The sequence below is a fragment of the Haematobia irritans genome, chromosome 5 (assembly GCF_050003625.1).
Source record: "Haematobia irritans isolate KBUSLIRL chromosome 5, ASM5000362v1, whole genome shotgun sequence".
Taxonomy (NCBI): domain Eukaryota; kingdom Metazoa; phylum Arthropoda; class Insecta; order Diptera; family Muscidae; genus Haematobia; species Haematobia irritans.
The window spans coordinates 113,219,136-113,244,850 of NC_134401.1; the positions used below are offsets into that span (position 1 = coordinate 113,219,136).

A 25,715-nucleotide genomic window follows, 5' to 3' on the forward strand; every position below is an offset into this window, starting at 1 on the left:
CTGTTGTTTATTTTCGAGCGCGCAGGCGTAAAACTGCGATTCATCTTAACTTACTTTATTTTTTAATTTGATTAGAAAGTTAATTGTGCACCCATAGAAAAAATCATAAACGGTTATTTACGTTTCAGAACGATCCGTGCATGAAAGTGAATCAAACGAAGAACAGACGGTGTCAATCTGACAACGATAAAATGACACCATGCGTTGTCAAAACAACAACCAGCGTTCATGACCTGAAAACGTAATGGTTACGAATTTATAAAAAAAATCAACTCCTGTATCTCGGACCTGCTTTGTCTGCTCCATATGCGTTAACAGTCGCCTTAGCACATTGCATCACCGACGGAGTTGCAATGTGCCAAAGAAAAACGAAAGTCGTTCATGAAATCGTGAACGCCCGTGGACGAAATCCTGAACATTCCCTTTTGATTTTTTGTGAACCTTTCAGTTTCATTTTGTTACCGTCCGTTCACGATTTTTGAACGTCATTATTTCCATTAGTGTGTCAGTTAATCTTTTAATTGTCGAGAAATTTCAGTTTTTAATTGTTTAAATTTTGTTTTTGGTTTTGTTTTTATTTTGGTTTTCAATTTGTGTTAATTGATGAAGGCAAATTCGATTATCAAAAAACACTTTTTTTTCGGAGCTTTGAATATAATTCACATTGGGTTTAGTGGTTCATTGTTTCGCTGCAAGTAGAGGATACTGATGAGGAATGTAGCAGTCTCGAAAGATCGTTCATCCAACTATCTTGCAGTCTAAATGGATTTGCAATTTGATAAATATACTTTTCCTCTGTAGGTTAAGCTACTCTTGCAGTTTATTCAACGCATGGTTTTAAGCTAAAATCAAAACAACGATTGAAGTAAAAACCAAGAATAACAAAATAAAACAGTGGACATTTTTTGTATATATTTATTATGTTTTTATGTCCACACACAATCAAATTTTTTTTTTATTCAATCTCGAAATTAATCGCGAAAATGATAGTATCAAGCACAGTTTTAATTGCACACAAAAATTTATTTTCTGATTTAATAACGAAATTAATTGATCCAATAAATTTTTTATTTGAAATGACTTCAATCACAGAAATGATAGTATCGCTTAAAACATTAATTGACAGTCAGTTAAAAACTAATTGATACTATTAATTTGTGTGATTGATTTTTGTTTCAATTAAAAAAATTTTTGAATCAATTAAATTTTTAATTGAATATTTTTTAAAACTCAATTAAGATTTTAATTGGAAAAATTTTTGTGAAATTTTGTTCTGTGTGGCCATAAAAAAATATTTGATCAAAAAATTAATTGATTTGATAAGTTTTTAATTGATTCAATTAAAAATTTAATTGATGTTGATTGCAAAACTCAATTAATTTCTTGTATTACATCGTGACCATTTTCAATTACTTTCTTATCTGAGTTTTTAGTTTGATTAAAATTGATTGTTTGAAATAAATTTTTATTTAAAAATAAAAAAATATCCATTACTTGTTTAAGTGACTAATTCTTCCGAGTTTGATTAAAAAATTAATTGTATCAATTAATTTATTAATTGCAAAATTTTTCATCTTCAATTAACTTTTTAATTAGAAATATTTTGGTGATCTTTTTTTCTGTGTAGGGATTGTAATCATTTTCTTAAAAGACTTTTTTTTTTAAATTGAATAAAACGTTAATTTTGTCAGCTAATTTTTAACCCTAACGGTATCTTTTAAGATATAACCAGAAACAAATTCTTTCGTCTTAAAATGTTGGCTGAATTCTACGAAACCAAGTTTGTTGCATCTAACGCAGTCACAACGCAGTTTAAAAAAACGTTTTTCCAGAAAATCTATAGTACTTCTGTCTAATCTAGTCCGAAAATAAAACAAAAAAAAACTACAAATTGGAAGATAAATAATAAAATATCTCTATTCTCTACTAAAATCAAATTGTTTATTTATAAACAAAAAATTTCGAGTTTTCGATTTTTTCAATATTTTGAAAATTCCAATTTTTAAACCCTTGACTACGAGCAACTTGTATTTAACAATTCTGAAAAATTGTTCGAAATTAATAATATCGTCTTTAAGTTTGTTGACATTTTGCATCTTGGCTACAAAGCAAAAAAACGTTCAAATATGGGGCATGTCTTTCAACACTTAAATTTAAAGACGATTTTTACTTGAAACATACCATTATTTCTACTTGAAGTTGAACCTGAATTTTAAATTTTAAGTTTTAGTTAACACGTTTTTAAAGAAATTTGATAGCATATGGAAAAAAGCCGAAAAAATAATTATAATTGATTTCCTAGTATCAAATTCACAAAACTCAAATTTAAAAGAGAATTGTTTATTAATTGTAGCTTTACATCAATTCTCCGCTTGTTTGGCTCGGAATCAATACCAAAATCATTAATGTTGAGAAATGGGCATGCTTGCTTTTCAGAGAAATTTTTGACATTTTTGCAATTCTACTCAAATCAACTTATATGACTTTCATGGACTTATTATAGTTACCAAAATTGAATTAATGTGTCGATTTGCATGTAATGTTGCCACAGATCCTGGTATCATGAAATCATAGATCTTAAGAATTGTTGTTTCCACTAAATATCGTATCGTAACAAAGGTATTTGTTTATGTGTACACTAATAACTAAAATGCTCATCATATATGAACTGTCACAAATTTAACCGTTAGCAAGAGTAGTAAAAGTAAATTTGAGTACATTTACTTTTGTTTGTTTTGATTTGTCTTTTGACAAATAAATAACAGTACACTGTCAGTGTTGCAATGTAACTCTGAGTGTAATTTATTTTTATGGTTATGATGAATAAGCTTCACGAACCCACTTACATACCGGCAGACAAACTATAGCTAACCATCATCGGTAGTACATCATTCAGAAAAGATTACCATTATCAAATAAATACTTATTCATAAGGAATTTTCTTAAGATTTGAAATGCAATGAATGGATTGATGAGAGCAAACAGACCTAAGTCTCATAGTGTATTAAAAGTTAATTTTGAAGAATAAGGGGAAATAAAAATTAAGTACTTCTACGGCAAATTGTAAATGCATCAATGCAATTGAGCGATAGAAAAATCAAAGAGCATCTTTTGAATTTATTATGTGAAATTTTCAAGAATACTAGTTGATTTGCAGATACGTTTCTGGGAAAGTTAAAGAAAAACCGTGCTGATTTATATAACAAGAATTGGAAATAGAATATGAAAGGTAAAATAAATCCGTATATGAATATTCGATTCAGCGCCACCTATGCGTGAAACAAATTAGTTATATACGAATACAAAAAATTTTTCTGCGATATAATAATATTCTAATTTTATGAAAATGTTTTTTCTAAAAACATTTTTGTAAAAATTTTATTTCTATAGATTTTATCAAAATTTTATTTCATTAGAAAATTTTGTCAATATTTTATTTCTATAGAAAATTTTGTTAAAATTTTTTTTCTATAGAAAATTTTGCCAATATTTTATTTCTATAGAAAATTTTGACAAAATATTATTTCTATAGAAAATTTTGTCAAAATGTTATTTCTATAGAAAATTCTGTCAAAATTTTATTTTATAATTTTTAATAAATTTTATTTTTATAGAAAATTTTGTCAAAATTTTATTTCTATAGAAAATTTTGTCAATATTTTATTTCATTGGAAAATTTTGCCAATATTTTATTTCTGTAGAAAATTTTGTCAAAATTTTATTTCTATAGAAAATTTTGTCAAAATTTTATTTCTATTGAAAATTTTGTCAAAGTTTTATTTCTATAGAAAATTTTGTCAAAATTTTATTTCTATAGAAAATTTTGTCAAAATTTTATTTCTATAGAAATTTTTTTGTCAAAATTTTATTTCTATAGGAAATTTTGTCAAAATTTTATTTTTATAGAAAATTTTGTATAAATTTTGTTTTTACAGAACATTTTGCTAAAATTTTATTTCGATAGAAAATTTTATCAAAATTTTATTTCTTTGGAAAAATTTTTGTCAAAATTTTATTTCTATAGAAAATTTTATTTCTATAGAAAATTTTGTCAAAATTTTATTTTATAGAAAATTTTGTCAAAATTTTATTTTTATAGAAAATATTGTCAAAATTTTATTTCGATTCGTTTTGTTTTTTTATTGTTGGTTTTTGTTCTCTAAGCATTGTTGTTGTTTTTTTATTTCAGCTTAAAACCATACATTGACTAATGTATGGTTTTAAGCTGAAATTTGACAGTGGCATAGGAAAAGAGATATGTTTGTTTCGAATTTATTTCGTCATAAGCCGGCTATCATGCAAAACCTTTTTTCGGAAGGTTCAAGTGTGGTTCATTGTTGGGTTTAATGAACTGCCTGAATTTATTCTGATAATTGGTTGATAGTTTTGCTGCAAGTAGAGGATGCTGATGAGGAATGTGGTAATTCCGAAACGTGCGTCCATCCAAACATCTTGCAGTCTATAGGGCTTTGCCCAAATAAATTTGACAAACATTCTTTTCCTCTGTTTGTTAAGCTACACTTGTAGTTTAGTCAATGTATGGTTTTAAGCTGAAATAAAACAACAACAAAAATTTTATTTCTATAGAAAAATTTGTCAAAATTTTATTTCTATAGAAAATTTTGTATAAATTTTATTTTTATAGAAAATTTTGTCAAAATTTTATTTCGATAGAAAATTTTGTCAAAACTTTATTTCTTTGGAAAATTTTGCCAATATTTTATCTCTATAGAAAATTCTTTCAAATTTTTATTTCTTTAGAAAATTTTGTCAATATTTTATTTCTAAAGAAAACTTTGTCAAAATTTTATTTCTATAGAAAATTTTGTTAAAATTTTATTTCTATAGAAAATTGTGTCAAAATTTTATTTCTATAGAAAAATTTTTTTTAAAAATTTTATTTGTATAGAAAATTTTGTATACATTTTATTTTTATAGAAAATTATGTCAAAATTTTATTTCGATAGAAAATTTTGTCAAAATTTTATTTCTTTGGAAAACTTTGCCAATATTTTATTTCTAGAGAAAATTTTTTCAAAATTTTGTTTCTATAGAAAATTTTGCCAATATTTTATTTCTATCTAAAATTTTGGCAAAATTTTATTTTTTATAGAAAATGTTATCAAAATTTTATTTCTATAGAAAATGTTATCAAAATTTTATTTCTGTACAAAATTTTGTCAAGATTTTATTTCTATAGAAAATTTGTCAAAATTTTATTTGTATAGAAAATTTTGTCAAAATTTTATTTTCTAAAGAAAATATTGTCAAAATATAGAAAACTTTTTCAAAATGTCTACACTGAAAAAAATATTGTCGTGAGGTCAAAGATTTCATGTCTTTAAAATACGAATACAAATTTTGCTTAGCATAGAAGACGCATTTCTCTAAAATAAAGTTATTTTCCTTGTCCAAAAGTCGATAAACTTTTCAATGAAGTCGTATTGTCCTTATAATTAAGTGATTTGACTTAAAAATGGGTATCTTAACATGAAAGAAAAAATTTATAGGCTAAGGTCAACTTGACTTTAATAATTCAGAAAAATTCTTTAAATTTAATGAAATTGTCTTTAAATTTGTTGTCTTTTTGCATCTTGACTACAAAGCAAAAAATCGTTCAAATATAGGACATGTTTTTCAAAACTTTATTTTAAAGAAGTTTTTTAGTTCAAACATAGCATAATTTCTACGGGAAGTTGAGTCCTAATTTGGAAAATAAAGTTGCCGTTAACTCGTTTTTAAAGGACTTTGATAGCATATGAAGCAAAAAATCTGAGAAAGCGAAAAATTAAAATTTGCTTCCTAGAAGCAAGTACACAAAACCTAAATTTAAAAGAGAATTGTGTCTTAAAAGTATCCTTACTTGTATTCTCCGCTTCTTTGGCTCGGAATCAATACCAAATTTTTTAAAGTAAAGACAAAATCTTTGGAACCGAGTATGCTTTTTTTCAGTGTATAGAAAATTTTTTCAAAATTTTATTTCTATCGAATTTTTTTTTTCAAAATTTTATTTCCATAGAAAATTTTGTCAAAATTTTATTTCTATAGGAGATTTTTTCAAAATTTTATTTCTATAGGAAATTTTTTCAAAATTTTATTTCTATAGGAAATTTTGTCAACATTTTATAAAATATATTTAATTATCATCGGAACACCCTATTATACACGTAAGGTATATAAGTTACCAGCAGAAGTCAACAGTGGCAAACAGAACAACAAAAACAATAACAAATTGATAAATCTCAGTCCAAAATAGACTCAAATCAGCTCAATTGCAGGCGCATTTATTTGTTGGTACCATCACCTAACAATGTCGTACAATTTGGGATTATTTACTGTGACGTTTCTGTTTCTCCATCAAACAGTTTTCGTGTTTTTCCACTCACTGCTGTTTCAGCAGCATTCCGAGCTTTAGTGAACTGAACTAAAATGAAATACAAAATATTTATTTATTTTTTGTTTTTTATAGTGTTCCTTTGATTTTTTTGTAGTCACAGCGTCGTGCTCTTGACTAAACAGTCTGATTTGTTAAGTCCTCAAGTCTAGTCACCCCGGCAGTGAAAAATGAATTTAGACAACACTCGTGGTTGTTGGGGTTAGTTCGAGGTTTGCTTGTTTTAGGATTTTATTGGCTTTACTTGGTGTTAAATAAATCAAATAAATGTGTGTTAAGTTTATTATATTTTTGCTTATAAAAAAGTGATGTTTATTTTTGTGAAACAAAATCTAACTTTGTTCATGTTGAATCAGTCTGGAATAAAGAATAAGTGAATATTGAGAAATCAATCAATCAATGTGCTAAAAATTTTTGTATAAATAAATTTAGAAGATAGAAAACAAGTGGAAAAGGTGTATGAAATTAATCATGAAACGAACTCCCAAATTAAGTCAAGTAGGTCGTGCCTATTCCGAAATGTCACCCTTAAATCCTGGCACTTCTTCATCAGCAAATATCCCAGCCAGCACAGCTCAAGGGCATGGACAACGTGATTCGGTTGGAGGTTATGGTAGCATATTTACCTTTGGATTTTTACGTAGTTCATTTTCAAAATCTGGCTCGTCACTACAGGTATGGAAGAAATTCTAGTGAAACATGGATTATGGGAAATGAACGAAATTTGTGTTAAAGTCATTAGAGTTTTTTCTTTTGTAAAGTTTGATATTTACATTTTTAGCAAAATTTTAAGGCAAGCTGTTGTTTATACACTGCTCAAGAGTAGAAAAGCTTGAACGTGCCCGAATAAGTTCCTACAAAAATGATTGTTTCTAAATGTTTGAAGTGATCATATTCCTTCTCTGGGTGTGCATAATTCATGTAAACCCCAATTTTTTACCACAAACTCCTACATATTGTAATACATTCTAAAAATATTTGCATTATATAGCCCTTAATATGTTGCATGACGATGGGAGCGCATACATTTCAAAATCTCAATTTTTATAAAAAAAAAAACAAACAAAAAAACAATATTTATTTTGACTGATGATATTAGAAGAATCTTGTTATCAAATATATTCAACTGATAACGAAGTAACTCGCATGCTTACTAATAGGCATGCCTGTGGTTTTTGTAGACATGCATATTATTCTCTATATATTCATAACAAAATTTACATAAGAAATAAACCAAACAATGTACACAACAATTATAGGTGAAAGTAAATATTATAGTAGCAGTTTCCAATAGAAATTACAGTAGCTAAAAGGGCAATATGAACTTTGATTTTGTAGTTCGTAGGTTTGTAGTTCCAGAGGACAATCATTATAATAAGAGGGAGAATAATATTCACAATATTGACTCAATTTACTCAATGTTAAGGATAAATTCCTTTGATGCTGTGGATGTTGTGATTAAAATAAACAACTCGAAATTAGCTCTGGGGTACAAAAGTGGAAAGTCAAAGTCGAAATTTAAATTTTTGACAAGTTCACTACGATATTTATTACACTGTATAAATGCGTTAAATTTTTTTTTTATAAAAAAGTGAGCCAATTTTTGTGCCACGTTTTTAACATGAGTGTGCCACCTTTTATGGCTTGTGACACTTTTTGTGCCACTTTCTACAAATTCTCAACGGTAACGCTACTCAGCACGCGTCAACCAAGAATGACCTAAAAGGTTTGAGAAGGTTCCTCCCTTCATTTCTGCAGCACAATGGCCACCAAAAACCTCGGGATCTCAATCACGGTTGCCTCAGTTGGTACAATTTTACCAACAATTGTAGATTTTTCATTGTTTAATAGATTGGTAGAATATTTGATGTTATGGTAGATTTTACGAAACAGTGCTAAGTAACTAAGAGGTACTTCAATTCTCTATATAAATAAAATTTTGACAAAATTTTCCATAAAACAAAATTTTAACAATTTTTTTTATAGAAATAAAATTTTGACAAAATTTTCTATCGAAATAAAATGTTGACAAAATTTTCTATAGAAATAAAATTTTGACAAAATTTTCTATAGAAATAAAATGTTGACAAAATTTTCTATAGAAATAAAATTTTGACAAAATTTTCTATAGAAATAAAATTTTGACAAAATTTTCTATAGAAATAAAATTTTGACAAAATTTTCTATAGAAATAAAATTTTGACAAAATTTTGTATAGAAATAAAATTTAAAAAAAAAACTCTATACAAATAAAATTTTGACAAAATTTTCTATAGAAATAAAATTTTGACAAAATTTTCTATAGAAATAAAATTTTGAGAAAATATTCTATAGAAATACAATTTTGACAAAATTGATAAATAGAAATAAAATTTTGACAAAATTTTTTATAGAAATAAAATTTTTACAAAATTTTCTATAGAAATAAAATTTTCAAAAAGTTTTCTATAGAAATAAAATGTTAACAAAATTTTCGATAGAAATAAAATTTTGACAAGATTTCCTATAGAAATAAAATTTTGACAAAATTTTCTATAAATAAAATTTTGACAAAATTTTCTGCAGAAATAAAATTTTGACAAAATTTTCTAAGAAATAAAATTTTGACAACATTTTCTATAGAAATAAAATTTTGATAAAATTTTCTATAGAAATAAAATTTTCAAAAAATTTTCTATAGAAATAAAATTTTAACAAAATTTTCTATAGAAATAAATTTTTGACAAAATTTTCTATAGAAATAAAACTTAAAAAAAAAAATTCTTTAGAAATAAAAATTTGACAAAATTTTCTACACACAGGAAACAAATTTGTTGTGCCAACCAATTTTTTTGCCAACCGAATCATTTGGTCCCATCTACTATCACAAAATTTGTTAGACCAACCAATTGTTGTCTGACACAACTATACAGAAATTTGTTTGGATGACTAAATTTTGGAAATCACAACCAATAAGGTTTCATTCGTTTGTTAAAGCAATTATCTGTTTTTTGGAAAACCAATTATTATAAAATTAAAGAAAACGCCCGTTGAATGATTTCATTTTATTTAATTGTATTACAAATTAATATTTCTCATATTGATCATTTATCTAATGAAAAATTGGCATGTCGCCCAAATTCGGCGTTTGTGGTTCTTGGTGCACGGTTCTCACAATATCTTCTTCAGTCATCATTTGATACTCACTCTCACAATCGCGATCGATTTTCAGGGGGACTCAGGCATAACCAGGCGAAATGTTCTCGTTTGCTGATTGATTTTGAGTCTGATGATGAGGCACAAAATCTATATATACACCTTTCACAACCCCGGAAGTCGTCATATTCTGATTGATATATTTTATGAAATTGTAAGAAAATTAGGGAAAAGGTTAAAATATGAGTGATATTAATGTCGTTTTATGTTTAACTTACTTACCACTTAAGAATGCAGCTACCGGTTTAAAATATGGTTAGATATAACTCGCAGCAGTCCTTGTTGGGTAGATTGCATTTTTAAAATTGAACTCACGTCATCAAATATTTAAATTTTGGAGTTTCATATATTAACCGAAATAAACAATTTATTTTTTGTCATATATATGTAGTCCATAGCAATAAATTCTCTTTATAACTATAAAATTTGTTAACACAACCAACTTATTGACTAGGCGGACTTTCAGTTGGGTTTGGTGACACATTGGCAAAACAAATCAGTTATCACAACAGGGTGGAATAAATTGAAATGGTTAGATACTTAAATGTATAAATAACAACCAATATTTGGTCGTGTGTACCAACTTTTGGTCACACCGCCATTATTTTAATTATATAAACTATCAAACAAGAGATATAAATAATAATTATTCCACACAATTAAAAATTGTGGGTTTCCGCTATCAAACTGTTGTCGTAATCGAATTCCAACCAATCATTTCTCTGGGTGTATAGAAATAAAATATAGCGCTTTACTTTGTTGCTTTACATGTCAGTCACCCTCTCAACTTAATTCCTAAGTTAATAAGTTGAAATTCTAACCTTTTCATGATAAAATATTTCTTTGAAAGAAAGGTATTTTCCATATAAACCTCCAAAAATTTGATAAAAATTTTCAAAAAACAAGGATTTACGATTTTTTTAATTTTTATAGATTATTTTTAACTCGTATGGCAACTGTGCACATAGCCTTTGCTTTTCTGTCAATTTTTCCCAAGGGAGCTCTGCTGAGGAATATACGTTAAAAAGTGAGATATGTAGCTTCAGTTTTGCAATGACAAAGCTGCTTCTTAATACTAAATGCTCTTTGTATAGACCCAATAATAACGTGAAGATTTCGTTAAAGCTGCTTCAATTGTTTTTCGGTGTAATGTGCAATACTTTTTCATATTATGTTTTTATATTGAGGCGTTTTGTGAAAACTTTTGTAATTTGAATCACCCTGTGTCTAGCCAGCATCACACAAATAAATGACCTCCTAAAAATATGCTTCACATTTTCTCTTTATTTGTATATGGCTTTGATAATTACCCCCTACTTTTATCACCGTTTTAAACTAAAATAAATTTAAGAATTTAGCATTTATTATTTGCCATAATAAACTTAAATAATAGGCAAATATAATGCAGCAACATTTTTAATACAATGAAATGGAATTTTTATATCTTTATTTCATTTAAAATTATACCTTTCTTTTCTAAATACAAGGAGACAAACAAGTAAAAATGACTGAAGAAGGGGGAGAAGCAATGAAAAATCATCAGAAATTCATTTAAACTCAATTAATAAAAATGCTGGTTGTTTGTTTGAGAAGAAAATGCTACTATCATGTTCGCATTTGCAACGGGTATTACAGTTCAGTTCTCTTCTACAACTCGACGATGTTGAAGTGATACGTTTTCGTAGAAATTTTTGGAAAGAATATTAAAAGAAAATATTTGCTTAACCTTTTCGATAAGTTGTATATTTGAATAGAGATTTTAAACCGGAAGCGGAAATAAATTTGCTAAACGATTATATTAGTTTACCCATGTTATCTTGCCTTTGGAAAAATTTTGTCAATATTTATCATTCGAGATATTAACTGTGTGCGTTTGTTTTTGTGGATTTTTGTTGGTTTTCCTCTCCCGTTTTAATTAAAGTTTTTTTAATTTTATCCCACCCCAATAACGGGTGAATTATGTGCAATGCATATTATTGTTTAAATTAATTGTGTCGCAGATGTTGGAATTCAGTTAATCTTTCGAATTTCAATTGAAATAACACGACAAGAGTAAAGACGCGCGAAACTAGTTTGCCAAACGAGTGTAAAAAAAAGAGGTTGTCTATAAAGTGTTTCCTAAATTGTCCTGTGCGGCCAGCCAATAAGATAGAATCCCAAGTGTATATTGCCTGAGTACTAGCTTTACTTCAACATTAACATAGTGTCGGCAAATTGTTTAATTGCTTGTGCTCTCTGGGCTATTAAAGAAAGCAAATTGTTGGAGACGCTTGGCCTCCCTTAAGCATTTGAGTGACAAAATTCATTCCAAAAGTATTCCCAGTGGCCTTACATCTAATTTGTTGCAGTTGCCATACGTCTTTGAAAATTCTTCAAAACGGATACCCACGCCAAGAATTTAAAGAAAATGTTTAAGGCTCGTTTAAAGCCTTCAGCACCAGAGGTAGAGGTATGTTTATGAGGTGTTGATTTATTTTATCACCATTGAAACACAGAAATGTGGTTACAGATTTCGTTTTTTTGATTATGAATAGTTAGTGATATAAAAAAATGAAAATTTGAATATTTTTAAATTCGAATTTTAGTAGATAAAATTTGTGCCCTGAAGGATATCAGGGTTCGGTTTTCGGTAATCGCAAAGAGATATTCCACCCAGCAAAAGCTCTCATTATTAAATAACTTTGGCGGTAACTAGAAATAAAATTCTGACAAAATTTTCTATAGAAATAAAATTTTGACAAAATTTTCTATAGAAATAAAATTTTGACAAAATTTTCTATAGAAATAAAATTTTGACAAAATTTTCTATAGAAATAAAATTTTGACAAAATTTTCTGTAGAAATAAAATTTTAACAAAATTTTCTGTAGAAATAAAATTTTAACAAAATTTTCTATAGAAATAAAATTTTGACAAAATTTTCTATAGAAATAAAATTTTGTCAACATTTTCTATACAAATAAAATTTTGTCAACATTTTCTATAGAAGTAAAATTTTGGCAAAATTTTCTATAGAAATAAAATTTTGACACAATTTTCTATAGCAACTTCACCCTCAAAAAAAATCGCTTCTTTAACATATGTTCCAAACATATTTTGCAGGAAGCACATATATTATTGCATACTGCCGAAACATTAATATGTTTGTTTTATGTGAACATATTATATGTTTGGAAGCATTTTGAGCCAAAAATATTATATGCTTGGAAGACTTTTTCCCAAACACGATTGTGCTCATTCCCTAACATACTCGTAATTTTCACTTCCACGAAATTTTTTAGTTATTGGCACCTTTCTCTGTAATACAAATAATGTTGAAGAAATTATTCACTTTTATAAATTTTTTAAATTTTACCTTTCGCCTGCACGGAGAATCGAACCGAGGACCATACAGTTTGTAAGCCAACACACTATCCACTGGGCTACGTAGCTGTTATAGTCACCAGTAGATAATTATCGTTTTAAGTTACATTTATATAGCATAGTTTGCAGCGCCCACGAGCCTATGCAAACATAACATTATTTAACAGAAACATACATTTGTTTGCCACGTGGAGCAGTGGTTAGCATGTCTGCCTTGCATGCAAAGGGTCGTGGGTTCAATCCCTGCTCCGACCGAACATTTTTTTTGTTTTTTTTTTTTTTTTAATTTAACATTTATATTTATACTATATTATTTTTTTTTTTTAAATGAAACTTCGAAATGTGCGTTATTAAAGATTTATAGTCAGTAACAGTGCTTGATATAAACGAAATTGACTGATTTTTGGATAAAATATTATTTTTTGCAAAAATAACAATCTTGTAATAAAAAACTGTTTTTGTACAAAACTTTAAAATTTGGAAGGAATTCAAAAACTAACAAAAGAAGAACGTGGAGACGAGTATAAACATACATACATAATTTTATAATATAAACATAAATTTATTTAGGAGTGAACAGTTTTTTACGCATTTAACACCATCGCTCTAAAATTCATTTTATTTTTCTTTAATAATTCATTTTAAAGAAAATAAACTTTTTAAATTGTTTTAGCTGTAAAACTCGAACTTAATGCCCGCTTTTATATTTGATGGTGTCCGTCAACTCCTCGTGGACTACTTTTTAATAAAAAGGAACTAAAGTTTGTTTTTTTACATTTTACTGTGTAATTTTTCACTATTTCCTCCTTATTTCATTTTACTGTCCCAACTCTAAAAAGAGTATAGTGCCCTTTCGTTATTTTTATGAAGACCCCTGATTTCTTTTAAAGAACCAAGAAAAAAATTGTGCCCATAATGCCACAATGATAAACAAAACACATGTCCACACATACATAAAATGCTGCTCTCAAGGCGAAAACATAAGCTGTTTGTTTTTCAAATGTCTATTCTCTTGGTTCAGAATGTATATTCTCTTTATTCAAATTAAATAATATTTAGACTTAAACATATCAAATTTTTGGCCTTATCATAAAACAGTTTTCCGAAACAACATACAAGCGGTTTCACAGAAATTGTTCTTTTTTGACTCTTTTGCTGTGTTATATTGATATCTTTCGTCAACTCTCCCGGTTTCCATCTCTATTTCTCTCTATACTCTCTCTGTCGCTTTGAATAAAATATCACAACATATGTATGTTTAGTCGAAATTTGTAAATTTATATATGTTTGTATTCACACATATGATTTTTATGAAACATTCATGCCCCAAACATAATATTTTCTAACATATTAACATAGATGTCCCAAACATTTAGTGTTAGTTTAGGAACATTACATGTTCGCACTTAAATATATTGTGGTTTAAAATCGTGCCCGAAACACATTTTGTTTATATCGGAACATATGAAAAACATATTTTTCTAACAGTGTTGGAGGTAACTTTGTTCAAAATTTGTAACCAATTACTATTAAATGGAAATCTTGTTTACTTTCACTTGGGCATTTCTTGTTCACTTTGGCATGGGTCTATCCAACAAAAAATTTCGTAACTAAATAATGTTTTTCTTTATTCTAAGAAGAACTTGCTTTACTTCAAAGATAGACTACTTTAACGGAGGTATGCAAATTCCAAACCTTAATTTCAAGAAACATTTTTAAAGCAAAGATCATGAACAGGGTTGGCCTGTTGCAAAACTGTGGCTTTTGTGACATACATTTACGACCGTATAATACGTATGTCGTAAAGTCATAAACCTAATGTAGAAAAACTAATTTTGACCAAAGAATTTTAAACATTCTTTAATTTAATTTAGTTTGGCTCCCCGTATTTATTGAAAACTCAACTAGTTTTACATCTCGCATTCATTGGAAGAATTAATTTTTTAAATTACTTTGGTGACTGATACTATCGTGATTGAATCCAAAAATTGTTTTTTTTTTTTGTGTTTAATAAATTTTACCCCATAATTTTTTTTTTAATATTACTTTTTTAATAAGTTTTTGTAGTTAAGATTTTTTAAAACAAACCTACGTTTACTCTCATGGTGGGTTCACTTTTTTTTGGGTGCGCTTTTATTGATTTTGTTAAACATGCAAATCTATTTCACTTGAATAAAATAAACATTGAAGAATAAATATACAACAGTAAAATTGATTATGTGACATTTCTTCTTTTTTTCATTCGGTCACCCATAGGGTTGCCAATTTGGCTATTTCCCCGCAATATCTGGCTTTCATTTCATTGCCTTTTTAGAGGTTTTTAAAATTTCTTATAGGAAAAAAAAAGTTGACCAAATTTTCTATAGAAATAAAATTTTGACAAAATGTTCTATAGGAATACAATTTAAAAACAAGTGAGTAAAGTAGAAAGTCGGGCGGGGCCGACTATATCATACCCTAAACCACCCCTACTGAATTAGTAAACATAAGCATTTCTGGGGTATCATTGGTATAGGTTTTGGAGAACATAAAGGGGGGTACATGTTTATGGGTGTCTTGTCACAATCTGAGCAGAAATGTCTAATATTAGGAGCTATGGTTTATTTCGCACCAAAAGAGTTAGTATGTCACTAATATTGAGTACATTATTAAAAAAAAGAGGAAATCTGTAAATTAGTTGTGGGTAATAAATCCAAATTTCTGCAAATAGAGCAATAAATTTGTGTAAGAGCTACATGTAAGTCTAAATACGATCAGCTAGTACATCAAAATTTGAAATTTGAATAACATAGGTTAATAAGTAAGAGTATTATGGCCAAATATGACAAACTCGAGCGATGCATATATATGGGACCTATATCTAAATCTGAACCAATTTGTATAATATTTTGCGGGTATGATTGATACCACAGAGGTCACTTTGTGTAAAATTTGAGTACGATCAGTTAATAAATGAGGCCCCTATGGTCAAAAATAAGGTTATTAATGGCAAATTTTTCAAAATCGGGCGATACATATATATGGGAGCTATATCTAAATTTGAACAGATTTCGATGAAATTTTGCACATACAGTTAGTGCTATAGAAGATTACATTTAGCCAACTTTGAGTACGATCGGTGGATAAATAAGGGGTTTACAGCCAAATTTGACCAAATCGGGCGATACATATATATGGGAGCTATATCTAAATCTGAACCGATTTCGATGAAATTGCGCACATACAGTTAGAGGTATAGAAGATAATATTTAGCCAACTTTGAACACTATCGGTTGATAAATAAGGGTTTTACGGCCAAATTTGGCAAAATCGGGCGATACATATATATGGGAGCTATATCTAAATCTGAACCGATTTCTATTATTTTTGGCACATATTGTCAGTACCATAAAAGATTAGAGTAAGCCAAGTTTGAGTAAGATCGCTTAATTAATAAGGTTTTTATGGCCAAATTTGGGAAAATCGGGCTATACATATATATGGGAGCTATATCTAAATCTGAACCGATTTCGATGAAATTTTGCAGACGTAAAGGGTGATGAAAAAGTTTACTATGTGCAAAATTTGATGACGATCGGTTTGTAAAAAAGCGCAACGTGACTACATTTGTCGAAATCGGGCGATACATATATATGGGAGCTATATCTAAATTTGATCCGATTTCTTCCAAATTCAATAGCGTTCGTCCTTGTGCCCAAAAAACACCCTGTACCAAATTTCATCCAAATCGGTTAATAATTGCGACCGGAATCCTGTGAACAACAAATACATGGACAGACGGACGGACGGACACCAAGCGCTAGATCGACTCAGGAGGTGATTCTGAGTCGATCGGTATATATTTTATGGGGTCTAAAATCAATATTTCTGGTAGGCACATTTTTTGGCCGATCAAACTTATTATACCCTGACCACTATGTGGTTTAGGATATAAAAAATTATATGGAATAAACAATAATTTATATGGAATAAACAAAATGTTAACAAAAATTTCTATAGAAATAAAATTTTGACAAAATTTTCTATAGAAATAAAATTTTGACAAAATTGTCTATAGAAATAAAATTGTGAGAAAATTTTCCATAGCAAATAACATTTTGAGAAAATTTTCTATAGAAATACAATTTTGACAACATTTTCTAAAGCAACTAAGATTTTGAGAAAATTTTCTATTGCAACTAAGATTTTAAGAAAATTTTCTATAGCAAATAAAATTTTGAGAAAATTTTCTATAGAAATAAAATTTTAACAAAATTGTGTATAAAAATAAAATTTTGACAAAATTTTCTATAGAAATAAAATTTTGACAAACTTTTCTATAGCAACTAAAATTTTGACAAAGTTTACTAAAGCGAATAATATTTTGACAAAATTTTCTATAGAAGTAAAATTTTGACAAAATTTTCTATAGAAATAAAATTTTGAGAACATTTTCTATAGCAAATAACATTTTGAGAATATTTTCTATAGAAATAAAATTTTGAGAAAATTTTCTATAGAAATACAATTTTGAGAAAATTTTCTATAGAAAATAAAATTTTGAGAAAATTTTCTATAGAAATAAAATGTTAATAAAATTTTCTATAAAAATAAAATTTTGACTAAATTTTCTATAGAAATAAATTGTTGACAAAATTTTCTATTGAAATAAAATTTTGACATAATTTTCTATAGAAATAAAATTTTGATAAAATTTTTTATGGAAATAAAATTTTGAGAACATTTTCTATAGAAAATAACATTTTGAGAATATTTTCTATAGAAATAAAATTTTGACAAAATTTTCTATAAAAATAAAATGTTGACAAAAATTTTCTACAGAAATAAAATGTTGCCAAAATGTTCTATAAAATAAAATGTTAACAAAATTTTCTATAAAAATAAAATTTTTAACAAAATTTTCTATAGAAATAAAATTTGAACAAAATTTTCTATAGTAACTAAAATTTTCTATGGAAATAAAATTTTGACAACAATTTCTATAGAAATAAACTTCTATCAAAATTTTCTATAGAAATAAAATTATGTCAAAATTTTCTATAAAAATAAATTTGTTTTCTAAATTTTCTAAAGAGATGCTGTATCGCATTTGGTAACCTAAAGATCTAAAATCTATTTAATTCTTCAAAAAATCGTGTACGTCACAAGTCGACTAATCGAATAATAAATCCAAAGGTCGAAATTTTCACTTTTTTGATGCTCTTTTTTTGTGAAAAATTTTAACTTTTCGTATATCAGGGTTCTCAAAATTTCCTCACAAAATCAGCTTCCTCAAAAATCATTTTTTTCCCTCAAAAAATCTACTTTTTTTAATACTGATCACAATCCCTAGTTTCACATAACGATGTGCTCTTTTCTTGTTTCGGAAAATTGTGAACATTCTGTTGAACGTGAATGTGTAGTTAAATGAATGTTTACTTATAAAGAATTTGTAAAACAAAAAAATTCAATTGATATCAATTAATAAAAACAAAAAACAACAGTAATTTCGTAGAACATAGTAGCAAACATAAAAAGTAACGTTGTAGCAACAACATTTAGTTGAATAAAAAACGACGTAATGATTGATTTGTGGTGTTCTCATCATCGTCATCGTCATCATCATCTATACATAAAAATATTGAAATTTTGAACATGTCCCATCATCATCAAAGTCTGAGAGAAGGCAATCCTCCATTTATTTTTACTGTTTACTATATCACATATTTCTATAATAGAACTTTTGCAATGCATAAAAATCATTGATTTTCAATCTATAGATTATTTTTTTCTGAATAACTCCTAGTGGATGGAAATTAAATGTATGCGAATTGAACATTATGTGGGATTATTTTACATATAACGTTATATGAATTATTTATTATAATTGTTAAGAATTATAAATACCAACTGAAGCCTGTTGTATAAACATACCGATTAACTGGGGTTTTTTTATATGGTCAATCACTTTCAGTCACGTTTGAATATGATTTGTTCTTTGGTTTAATACTAAAAATAGTAAATACGTAGTTTTTTTATTTACTAATGAAAAATCTAGTTTCGAAATTATAATTAATAATATCTTTATTTCCATATGGCACCTTAAACCCCTTGTTAGAACAGATCTATTGCTATAGAAAATTTTGAAAAAATGTTATTTCTATACGAAATTTTGTCAAAATTTTATTTCTATAGAAACTTTTATTTTTATAGAAAATTTTGTTAAAATTTTATTTTTATAGAAAATATTGTTAAAATTTTATTTTTATAGAAAATTTTATTAAAATATTATTTCTATAGAAAATTTTGTCAAAATTTTATTTCCATAGAAAATTTTGGCAAAATTTTATTTCTATAGAAAATTTTGACAAAAATTTTGTCAAAATTTTATTTGTATAGAAAATTTTGTCAAAATTTTATTTCTGCAGAAAATTTTAACAAAATTTCTTTCTATAGAAAATTTTGTCAAAATTTTATTTGTATAGAAAATTTTGTCAAAATTTTATTTGTATAGAAAATTTTGTCAAAATTTTATTTGTATAGAAGATTTTGTCAAAATTTTATGTCTAAGAAAATTTTGTCAAAATTTTATTTCTATAGAAAATTTTGTCAAAATTTTATTTCTATAGAACATTTTGTCAAAATTTTATTTCTATAGAACATTTTGTTAAAATTTTATTTCTATTAAAATTTTTTTTCAAAATTTTATTTCTATAGAAAATTTTGTCAAAATTTTATTTCTACAGAAAATTTTGTCAAAATTTGATTTCTATAGAAAATTTTGTTAAAATTTTATTTCTATAGAAAATTTTGTCAAAATTTTTTTTTCTATAGAGAATTTTGTCAAAATTTTATTTCTATAGAAAATTTTGTCAAAATTTTATTTCTATAGAAAATTTTGTCAAAATTTTATTTCTATAGAAAATTTTGTCAAAATTTTATTTCTATAGAACATTTTGTTCAAATTTTATTTCTATTAAATTATTTTTCAAAATTTTGTCAAAATTTGATTTCTATAGAAAAATTTGTTAAAATTTTATTTCTATAGAAAATTTTGTCAAAATTGTATTTCTATAGAGAATTTTGTCAAAATTTTATTTCTATAGAAAATTTTGTCAAAATTTTATTTCTATAGAAAATTTTGTCAAACTTTTATTTCTACAGAAAATTTTGTCAAAATTTGATTTCTATAGAAAATTTTCTTTAAATTTATTTCTATAGAACATTTTGTCAAAATTTTATTTCTATTGAAAATTTTGTCAAAATTTTATTTCTATAGAAAATTTTGTCAAAATTTTGTTTCTATAGAAAAAAATGGTCAAAATTTGATTTTTATACCAAATGTTAACAATTTTTTTCTATAGAAAGTTTTTTTTTTTTCAAAATTTTATTTCTTAGGAGTTTTTTTTTCAAAATTTTATTTGTATAGAAAATTTTGTCAAACTTTTATTTCTATAAAAAATTTTGTCAAAATTTTATTTCTATAGAAAATTTTATCAACATTTTATTTCTATAGATAATTTTGTCAAAAACTTTATTTCTACAGAAATTTTTGCCAAAATTTTATTTCTATCGAAAATTTTGTCAAAATTTTATTTCTATAGAAAATTTTGTCAAAATTTTATTTCTATAGAAATTTTTGTCAAAATTTTAATTTCTATAGAAAATTTTGTCAAAATTTTATTTCTATAGAAAATTTTGTCAAAATTTGATTTCTATAAAAAATTTTGTCAAAATTGACAAAATGTTTGTGGAACAATTTCCAATTTTTTTTTTTTGCAGGGATGTTAAAAAGTTTATAGTAACCTTTCTAAACTGTTATCACCTCCTAAATAATTCTATTGTGGATGACAGTCTGACACAGAACTATGTACGTAATCCATGATAGAAAGCACATAAAATTCGGCCTGACCGATTAATTTTGCTATAGCGATACTGTGTTAGTTTGAAGCATTTACACATAGTCTGCTATGATAGAGAGCACATAAAATTCGGCCTGGCCGATTGATTTTGCCGTAGCGATACTATTTTAGTTTGAAGCATTTACACATAGTTTGCTATTTTACAATTAAGGGTAGTAAACAAATTAGCACTGTTGGAAAAAAATCATCCAGTGTTATAAATTCGATCTAATGGTAGGCAAATTTTTTGTAATGGCATAATAAAAGTTTCGTCAGTCAAGTTTAGTCACTAAAGCAAAAAATAAAACTGTTAAAGAAGAATAAAATTATAACGGTTTTTGGGTAAATTTTATTATAAAGGGTGATTTGTTAAGAGCTTGATAACTTTTTTTTAAAAAAAAACGCATAAAATTTGCAAAATCTCATCGGTTCTTTATTTGAAACGTTAGATTGGTCCATGACATTTACTTTTTAAAGATAATTTCGTTTAAATGTTGACCGCGGCTGCGTCTTAGGTGGTCCATTCGGAAAGTCCAATTTTGGGCAACTTTTTCGAGCATTTCGGCAGGAATAGCCCGAATTTCTTCGGAAATGTTGTCTTCCAAAGCTGGAATAGTTGCTGGCTTATTTCTGTAGACTTTAGACTTGACGTAGCCCCACAAAAAATAGTCTAAAGGCGTCAAATCGCATGATCTTGGTGGCCAACTTACCGGTCCATTTCTTGAGATGAATTGTTCTCCGAAGTTTTCCCTCAAAATGGCCATAGAATCGCGAGCTGTGTGGCATGTAGCGCCATCTTGTTGAAACCACATGTCAACCAAGTTCAGTTCTTCCATTTTTGGCAACAAAAAGTTTGTTAGCATCGAACGATAGCGATCGCCATTCACCGTAACGTTGCGTCCAACAGCATCTTTGAAAAAATACGGTCCAATGATTCCACCAGCGTACAAACCACACCAAACAGTGCATTTTTCGGGATGCATGGGCAGTTCTTGAACGGCTTCTGGTTGCTCTTCACTCCAAATGCGGCAATTTTGCTTATTTACGTAGCCATTCAACCAGAAATGAGCCTCATCGCTGAACAAAATTTGTCGATAAAAAAGCGGATTTTCTGCCACTGATTTTGGTAATAAAATTCAATGATTTGCAAGCGTTGCTCGTTAGTAAGTCTATTCATGATGAAATGTCAAAGCATACTGAGCATCTTTCTCTTTGACACCATGTCTGAAATCCCACGTGATCTGTCAAATACTAATGCATGAAAATCCTAACCTCAAAAGAATCACCCTTTATCTTGAAAGGGGATGCTCTTAGGCATCAACATTTATTATGAAAGAAATGTAACCATAAAAAATTACTGTTTTAGCGTATTAATGCGAACTTAATACCGACATTTAAACTAAAAAATAATTTTATTGTTCTCGTAGTTCACAATGAACAAATAAAACTTTTTAACTGATTTGAAGTAGTATTAATTCGCCTAAAAGTATTTATAAAAGACGAATAACTTAGGTATAGTTTAAATTGTATTACAAATAAAAAGCCAATTTCTTTTCAGTGTATTCATTATTAAAAAATCAAATTTAAATCGTTTTATTCTGATGGAATAAATTACGATTTGTTATTACCATGAATGAAACCATGTAGGCCAGAAAGCCTTTGTATTATATTCAATAAGAAATAAATAAAAAATAAATATTTAAAATTTTTACAATCCAAAAATATAAGCTACATAGCGTATTTTGCTGCTAATACAACAATTATTTTAGTGTACTATGTATGAATATGAATCGAATATAATCTACAAAAAAATTTGCATTTTCTAAAGAAAAATCTTAAAATTATTACAAAAACAAAAAATCAAGCATGTCCACCAACATGAATAATTATACATTAATAAAATTTCTCTTTCTTATATTCCAATGCCATTAGTCATTGGAACTGTCATATTCGAAAATGAAAAATGGTAAATTTTGTTTTTGTTTTGTTTAATTTTACTACTTTCCTTATGCATCAACAGCAACAACAATACTGACCAAAGAAATACCTTGCCCTTTTTATTTTACAAACAGATGATACTTTATGACCCAGCATCGTCACCAACTTTACTTTTCTCAAAAACAAACGACACCTTTGTAACAGCAACAGCAACAACACCGACATCAATATTCGTTTGCTTAATTCCATTGAAAACGGCAAAAAGTCCCCCAAAAATTTAAAACAAAATTTATAATTCAAGAAAAATATAATCAAAAATGAAGAACGATGATGATGTGGCGGCGGAGACTAACCCAAATGTAAATGATCAAACTGAAAATTTAATACCAACAACATATGGCTCCAAAAATGCCATCGAAGATAACTCCCAGCCAACATTATTGCATGGCGTGGGGAAGGGAGCTGCAACGATAGCCCATGAGTCCTCGACACCTTATAATGCTCCAACGATTAGTGCATTGGTACGTGGTCTTCACCAAACGGGGGCCCGTGACACACATACCCTGCATTTACCTCTCTTCTATACAGACGATGAAGAAGAAGATGAGGAGGAGGAAACAAATGGCGAAGCAAAGGGAAAGTCCCGGAAGCCCAAAGAATTGTTGGATACAAAAAATGTCACACTGATTCATAAATCGTCTCTACTCAATCTGCATCTGCATCCCCATTCGCCCAATAGGAATATTGCAACGGAACTTTCGCCCCATTCATCTCTGCCAAGACTTATAGTCAATATAGATCCTGCCGGGGATAATAATAATAGTGAAAATGGCCAAAAATTACCAGACTCTTCAGAAATACCAACCAGTCCAGGTCGTCGTTTCAGCCAATTTAATTTCAATTTGAGACGATTTTCACATGCCCACAATGCGACGGTATTTTCAAGATTTCTGTGTTTTTGTTACCTTTGCTCCCCTGCAAGAACTTCTGTTTCCACACATTTTCTCTGTCTAAATTTCTCCCCACTCTTTTTGCTGTTGCTCTAACCTTTTGGCTGTTTGCACTTGTTTGACTTTACTCCTTTTAAACTGCTGGAATGACAAAATAAAAAACTGCTTTTCCTAACCCTTTACGCAAGTTGATCGTTCTTTTGTTTTTTCCATTTTTCAGGAAATATTTTTTGGTTCCAAAATTTATTTTTATTTTTTTTAGACAATTTATTCTAGGGTAAAACTTGCTACGAAAAATAAATTCTTATACCAAGAAAAATGCAATAACTAGTTGGAAAAGGACTGGTGTAATTTAAAGCAAATTAATATGGAAAATCCAATTTTTTGCATGTTTATTTTTATTTAATAATTAATTTAATGTTTAAAATATATATGCGTGGGAGTCCGATAAGTGGAGAGTCTGATAAGTATTTTTATACCCTGCGCCACACTGTGAAACAGGGTATTATAAGTTAGTGCATACACCCAGGGAAGGAATATGATCACCTCAAACATGTTTTAAGAGCAAAATGTTATATTTGGGTGGTGACCATGTAACATGGTTTTCGCAACCATGTTATTTTCTCGGAAATCATGTATCTGATTTCGGCAAGCAGGTTATATTTGACGAGAAAATATCATTTTAGTGACAAACATGTTACATGGTCACCATACATAAATAACATTTTGCTCTTGAAACATGTTTGAGGTGATCATATTCCTTCTCCTTCCAGAAGGAGACGAGATAGGGTGGGCTCCTGAGTCGATACAGGGTGGGCTCCTGAGTCGATACAGCCATGTCCGTCTGTCTGTGAACACATGTTTGTGATCAATGTCTACGTCGCAGTTTTAGTCCAATATATATCTTTCGCCCGATATGGACTTATATGGCCCCAGAAGCCAGAGTTTTACACTAATTTGCTTGAAATTTTGCACAAGAAGAACAATTAGTACTATAGTCAAGTGTGTAAATTTGATTGAAATCTGTTCAGATTTAGATATAGCTCCCATATATATATCTTTCGCCCGATATGGACTTATATGGTCCCAGATGCCTGAGTTTTACCCCAATTTGGTTGAAATTTTGCACTAAGAGTACAATAATTAGTATATTTAAGTGTGCCAAATTTTATTGAAATCGGTACACAGACTTACAAAAGTTTACATACCCCGGATTTTTTACGTTTTTAACTAAATAATTTTTATAAATTACTATGCGGAGATTTATTTCCTTTTAATATAGATTTTTATTGAAAAAGAAAAGAAAAACTAACATATATACATATAAATTCATATTAAAACATAAAGAAAATTATTTTTTTGTCTTTTTGTTAATTTACATAAGTTTACATACGGTTCAAAAATATCATTGAATCACTATTAATTATGACAGCAGACAGTCGAGATGGCATAGATAAAGCCAACTTTTTGATTATTTCGGGTGTGATACTATTCCACTCATCCTCTAACGCCTCCTTCAATACTTGAATTGATGTTACTCGACGGTTACTCAGGCTTCGTTTCAAAATGTGCCACAAATGCTCAATAACATTTAAATCAGGAGATTGTGGGGGGTGGGGGGTGTTCTAGCCGATTTTTTACAATGTAGAGAAGCCACTCCTTTACAATTTTCGAAGTATGCTTCGGATCGTTATCCTGAAGAAATATAGAATGTTCTCCTAGATACAAAATTTCAACACTGGGTAGGTAGCTATCTTTCAAAATATCTATATACATGGTCTTATCCATAGTGCCATCAATGAATATTAATTTCCCAACCCCGTTTGCGGCCAAGCATCCCCAGACCATGATTGATCCACCTCCATGTTTCACCGTGGAATTAACATTTTCTGTGAAAATTCGGTATTTGGCTTTCGCCAAACTTATGCTCGGCCATCACCTCCAAAAAGCATAAATTTACATTCATTAGTGAATATTATCTTCTCCCAAAACTGAG

The 25,715-nt window shown here is 27.9% G+C and overlaps 1 protein-coding gene across 8 annotated transcripts in view; it reads left to right on the forward strand.

The window, feature by feature from the left end:
* The window catches only part of Arms (Ankyrin repeat-rich membrane spanning), a 127,347-nt gene that overhangs the window by 26,010 nt on the left and 75,622 nt on the right, over window positions 1–25,715 (forward strand). For 3 of the 8 annotated variants that reach the window (XM_075312634.1, XM_075312636.1, XM_075312635.1), the window contains exon 2: window positions 22,904–23,704. The exons of 2 other annotated variants lie outside the window; for them this stretch is intronic. In XM_075312634.1, coding sequence (XP_075168749.1) covers window positions 23,087–23,704 — 618 coding nt within the window. In that variant the 5' untranslated portion in view covers window positions 22,904–23,086. Of the gene's footprint in view, window positions 1–6,382; window positions 7,070–22,903; window positions 23,705–25,715 lie in introns of those variants that run through there. 3 more of the 8 variants (XM_075312640.1, XM_075312639.1, XM_075312642.1) reach the window with 3 other exon arrangements.